Below are 6,039 nucleotides of genomic sequence, written 5' to 3'. Positions count from 1 at the left end.
CGAAAACGTGCGAATTTGATCACGACGATGACGATGATGATATTGAAGTTGTAGTTTTATATTTTTGTTTTAGCGAAAAACACACGACTGAAATGTTTAATATAGAAACTTGTTTCCACTGAATAAAAAATAAAGAGTTAATTGCGACTTTTTATCTGACAATTCTGACGTTTGTAATATCGAGAACAGAGAGTTTATATCTTGCAATTCGGACTTTATAACTCGCGAGTTTATATCACAATTCCGAGGGGGGGAATCTGAATTATGGGATATAAACTCGCAGTTCTGAGAATAAAAGTCAGAACGTGTGATATCAACACGGAACAATTAGAAATTAGCACTTTTGAGAAATATTATTATAAATGAAGCCTACTTAACCCTACATTTCCATATTTTCAGTCTTTAACCCTTATAAAGTCTTTGGGGTCTTTTTTAGACCCCAAACGACGTTTGCTCAAAAAAAAAAAAAAAGAAAAGTACTCTTTGTCCAAATGACATGAAACTTTGTACTGTTGTTAACACTTTCTAGATCTACAAATAATAATAAAAAAAAAATTGAGTGATATTTTGTTTTTATGTTAGTGTAGAAAAAAGTCACACTCAGGGTCTTTGGGGTCTCCACAGACCCCAGGCAACAAAATGTAATTTTGTAACAAAATATTTTTTTTTTAAACAATTGTAATTTTACTCTGTTTATTAATGCTTTTACTTCATATTTGTGCAGTTTTGGGAATATTTATCATATCTTTTAAATGTATATAAATAAATAAATATTTTGTTGAGTAGGTTTTTATATAAAAACAGCTTTTTATGTAAAATTCAATTTATAAAAGACCCACATTTCTAAATTTCATTCATGGGGATAACATGGATAATTTGACATGGTTTAGTGTAATATTATTGCCCATCTTTTGGAAAATGCAGTTTTAAAAGTTAAAAAACTATAATTTTACCAGTAGATGGCTGCAGAGCTCCACTATTTGCGATGTGCTATTTGACTGACTCTTTTCACAAGTATTTTTCAGTTGGTTTCATATCTAAATATTATGAAATCACAAGTATACAATAAAAATGTTTTTGTCAAAGTTTAGCATTTTTTGTACTTAAAAAAAAAGTTTTTCAAAAATGTTGATTTTGAGGATTATTTTTTTCCATTTTCTTAACAATATTGAAAAACTGATTTATTACAAAAAATGGTAAACTTTGACAAAAAGTAATTTTTATTGTCATAATTGTGATTTCATAACAATCCAACTGAAAAATACTTGTGAAAAGATGTCTTTCAGTCAGTCAAATAGCACATAGCAAATAGTGGAGCTCTGCAGCCATCTACTGGTAAAAATTATAGTTTTTTTTTTTACTTTTAAAACTGCTTTTTTCAAAAGATGGGCAATAATCTTATACGAAACAATTATCCATGTTATACCCATGAATGAAATATGGGTCTTTTATAAAGTGAATTTTACATAAAAAGCTGTTTTTGTATAAAAAATATTTTTTAAATTTATTTATATAAATAAATTAAATAAATTTAAATAAATTTATTTATTTACAAAATATGATAAATCTTCCAAAAACTGCACAAATGTTGAGTAAAAACATTAACAAACAGACTATAAAATACATTTGTTTTAAGAAAAACAATTATTTTGTTAGAAAAATTTAATTTTGTTGCCTAGGGTCTGTGGAGACCCCAAAGACCCTGAGTGTACTTCCCAAACGAAGACCGCACAAGGGTTAAATGATAAAACTTAATGACATAAAACTTAGGTATAGGTTGAAAAAGTGTATTCATGAAGCACCTCCCCTCTCTCTCTCTCTCTCTCTCTCTCTCTCTCTCTCTCTCTCTCTCTCTCTCTTTCCCCTAATACCTCTTTTATTTGAACATGGGAGGCTCTGTAGTTTTCGGTGAGAGTAGATGCCAGACAGAATTAACTTTTGGACCTGTTCACAGTGGTGTTCGAACTGAGGCTTACGGGAGACAAAGGAGCAGGTCATCACAGATATGAAGTTTCTGCAGATACTCAGACCAGGTACGAAAACTTTGTTTGCTTAAAAACAATGTTTCTTATTGTTTTTAATTGATTTATGCTCAAATACTGCGTTACAGTAATGGTAGACAATATCATTATTTTATTTGTTTGAATCTATAGTGCATTCTAATGTAATTTCATTTAAATGAAAAAAACAGAACCTGTTTAATAACATCTGTTTAATATTAGCAATTCCAATGAGTCATAAAACTTTATGGGCCGGTTTCACAGACAGGGCTAAGTTAGGATTAAGCCTTATTTCAATTTAGGTATTTAAGTAGCTTTTATAAACATACCCTAGAAAAAAACATTACTTGAGACAAAACAATGGCACTGACATATTTTAAGATCTGTCAGTGCATGATGCTTTCAGTTAAAACAGCTCAAACATGCATTTTAGTCTGCTTAAGCCTTGTCTGTGAAACCGGGGGTAAGATTGATAGTCCTATTTTTATGTTATGATCTACATTTTTAATATAAGCATTAATTTTCATTGATTTTTTTTTTTAGCATTAACACAAAGTATATTCAAAAGTAGGCTAAGGATGGATGAATAGATCTTAAATTGAAATACTGAAATAAATAAAAAACCATACTTAACATTAAAGTTTTAGTTTGATACTTAATGAATCATCCTGATCTTATGAAAACTGATTAATAATAAAAAAACGACACCTACTTTAATTATGTTTAGGCTTTGTACTGTAGTGTTAAAGGAACATATAAAAATAATTTGAAGGGACAATTTTATAGTTATTATTATTAGTACTTTACATTTACAAGCAAGTACAAATAATAAAGTAGTAATATATAAAAAGTAGGTACAGAGGAACATCACATGATGATTATAATAATGTAGTTGTAGGAATTCTTGGCTAAACCTTTCCTGATTGTCAACCCGAGTCATTTTGACAGTAAGTCAAAAGGAGAGGAAATACTACCAGTGACCCCTTATTCACTAATTGACCCTTGATGTGTCTTATCATGGTCTTCGGTGTATTCTTCATCTGTTACTAACTGACTGGGTCTTCACTTGACCATGAAGTCTCCCATGGATCTGCACCCGTGACATGTTTCATTTCTCACTCCCAAATATGCCTTTGTTCCAGCACATAAGAGCAGATGAACCAATGTCTAATCTATTGCCTTTTCCCTGTGCACACTGTGAACAGACAATGCCAGCTGAATTAGAGGGACTACTGCTTCCACTGAGCACTTGATATGAACAGCAGAATCCATTCTGACAGCGCTAAACCTAACTTCCTAGCATAGTTATATGGCATTTTAACCAGTTCATTACACATTTCCATATCCCAGAAGTGCAGGACTTTGAAGTTGTTTTTTTAATGAGAATTAAAAGTGAAAAAAAGAGATAGATTAGATAAAGATAGACTAGATTAGATAAAAAATCTTTATTTAACCCTTTGGTAATCCTCACTTGTGAACTTTGACGGTCAAAACAGACAAAATGCAATAAGCATAACTTTTTTAAATGAAAGGAATGTATATTTTGTTCTGATAATATTTTTTCTTTAATATTTTGTATTTTGAGGGGATTTCATTGTACAAGACAATATTCTTTAAAATATGCACCATTTATTTCTACATAAAACAATACACATATCATAAAAAATATATATATATATATTTTTTATATATTTATTTTCAGTTAACACATATATTGCATTGGGCTGCGTATTCCCTATTTGCTTATAAGGACATTTTCAGACATTACTTTTATTAGATTTTTCCCTTTGGATATTTACTTAGACAATATCAAAAACTACTTTATCGTGGCTGATTTGTAGACAGTACCTCAGAAAATTGTTTTGTATTTTTGTAGTTTTTATATTTCCCCATGGCTGTCAAAAAACACAAGTGTGGCTATTTTTGTGGCTAAGTTTTGTATAATTCCTAGTAAGTGAAAAATTCCCAATGTAAAATATTTCATACTGACTGAGACCACCAAAGAGCTAAAACATCCCATTAACTGCCATTAATCACATAATTAAAAGAATTCAAGGAACATTTTTGGTTTTAAAGTGTGATACAGCAATAAAGTGATTCAGTTTGTACCTTTGGTGCAAAATATACAATTTGTGACACACACTGATTCTTTTTTGAATAATTACTTGGAGTTGTTTGAGAACTATTTTTTACATTTTCAACAATGCCAAGAAGTGACACTGAACATCTTTGATAATGATAATGTCTTTTTACTGCAGCTGGCATGACATTTTGGAGACCAAGCAGTGGTGTTTCCTGTTTACTTGGGCTGGTCACATGTCTGGGCTGTGTAGCATCCTTCAACATCACCCCAATGACTTCAGGCCTGCGCTCTGCCTTTTCTGCCACACGTAGCAGCAGCATGTTGGGTGGCACTCAGCGAGCTGTGACCTTTGACCGCCTTCTAGTCAACATCGGTAATGACTTCAACCCAGATACGGGCAGTTTTCGATGTCGCCTGCCTGGTGCGTACTACTTCTCGTTCACTGTGGGAAAGTTCCCGAAGAAGATGCTGTCGGTCATGCTGGTGAAGAACGGGATGGAGGTGCAGGCCATGGCGTACGACGGATACCAGAAACAGGGTCGCAAGGTGCAGAGCCAGAGTGTGATGGTCAGTCTGAGGCCCATGGATACGGTCTACCTGCTGCTTCAGGAGAAACCTGACTACGCCATCTACAGCAACGTTGGACCATACATCACATTTAGCGGTTATCTCATCTACCCAGACTCCACATCGTCTGTTGGATATCTCAATAACCACCTATCTCCTCCAGGCCTTCATCTTCCAGGTTGTCCTCCCTCTACAGATCCCTATTATGATTGGAGAAGAACAACACCCAGTGAGGAACCACGTTCTGCGTTTTCAGTGGCAAGAACATTATCAGCGTTGGGAGAAAGCAGAGGGCGTCGTGAAAGAGAAGCTCTCACGTTTGATGTCGAATACGTTAACATAGGCGGCCATTTTAACAGAACATCCGGACGTTTTACCTGCCACTTCCCCGGCGCATACTACTTCGCATTTACTGTGGGGAAACACCCTCGTCGGGCGATGTCAGTGAAGCTGATGACGGGCAGAGGGGAGGTGCGAGCTATGGTTTTCAACGAGGACATGTCACGACGGAGAGAGACGCAGAGTCAGAGTCTGCTGTTGTCACTGAAAAAAGGAGACAGCGTCTGGCTGTACAGTCAGCAGGAAGACGGATACGCCGTTTACAGCAACCAGGGACGTTACACGACCTTCTCTGGATTCCTGGTCTATCCTGATGTCGAATCCATGTACAGAGACAGAACTTTCACCTGAGAACCAGTACTGAATAATTCATAGCTCTGCCTTTAACTTTTTGTTTTTTGTACTAAATCTGTGAATAGCTGTGGTCCTTAACATAGTGTTATTGTTATGTGCTTTTACACATTACAAATTATAATGTAAATATTGTATCATTTTTGGGGGTAAAAATAGTAACAGCTTTTATTAATGACATTAATAAACATTACATTGCTTGGGTAGCAGATCATTAGTGATCGTACATTAAAACGGAATTCATATATAATATATATATATATATATATATATATATATATATATATATATATATATATATATATATATTCATATTTGAATGTAAATTAACTACTGATCTAAACTTATAATTTGTATTACAAATATTAGTTTAACAAATAGGCCTATAAGAAAGTGTCCAAGATCTTTCTCATGGGTATTTTGGTTATAAACTAATCTAAATAAACGTTAACTTAACCTTGTGTGTGTTTGTTTGTGTGTGAGTTTGTGGCCAGTGTTGGCCTACATTGTGAGGATCAATATTGGCAGTATAGGAAACCAAATATCTTATAAATTCATTTATAAATCAAGATGCCAAACTGGCATTTAAACATTAACAAGTAAACATTACCATCTGTCTTTATCTATTTATAAATAATACATAAATTAAAATGCATCTTTCATGTGTCACGTTGATAATGAAATAACACTGTGATCTAT

The 6,039-nt window shown here is 33.4% G+C and overlaps 1 protein-coding gene across 2 annotated transcripts; it reads left to right on the top strand.

Annotated features, from left to right (window-relative positions):
* The first annotated feature begins 1,972 nt into the window (after positions 1-1,972).
* Positions 1,973-5,395, top strand: c1qtnf13 (C1q and TNF related 13). 2 transcript variants are annotated; one of them, XM_067389236.1, is made up of 2 exons: positions 1,973-2,033; positions 4,259-5,395. In XM_067389236.1, the coding sequence occupies exons 1-2, from the start codon at positions 2,006-2,008 to the stop codon at positions 5,338-5,340; spliced, it is 1,110 nt and encodes a 369-aa protein (XP_067245337.1). In that variant the 5' UTR covers positions 1,973-2,005; the 3' UTR covers positions 5,341-5,395. The 2 variants fall into 2 exon arrangements, with proteins under 2 accessions (XP_067245337.1, XP_067245338.1); XM_067389237.1 differs by lacking the exon at positions 1,973-2,033 and having other exon boundaries at positions 4,363-4,775; positions 4,869-5,395.
* The last annotated feature ends 644 nt before the right edge of the window (positions 5,396-6,039 follow it).

This window comes from Chanodichthys erythropterus, chromosome 7 (assembly GCF_024489055.1).
Source record: "Chanodichthys erythropterus isolate Z2021 chromosome 7, ASM2448905v1, whole genome shotgun sequence".
NCBI classification, from domain to species: Eukaryota; Metazoa; Chordata; class Actinopteri; order Cypriniformes; family Xenocyprididae; genus Chanodichthys; species Chanodichthys erythropterus.
Note: the sequence above shows the minus strand (reverse complement) of the source record. Positions and strands in the feature narration are given on the sequence as shown.

What these genes read in the sequence shown, in the direction of transcription:
- c1qtnf13 (XM_067389236.1), top strand. Translation starts at nt 2,006, where the DNA reads ATGAAGTTTCTGCAGATACTCAGACCAG. An exon ending in TCTGCAGATACTCAGACCAG is followed by an intron (nt 2,034 to 4,258) that starts GTACGAAAACTT and finishes TTTTTACTGCAG; the next exon opens with CTGGCATGACATTTTGGAGA.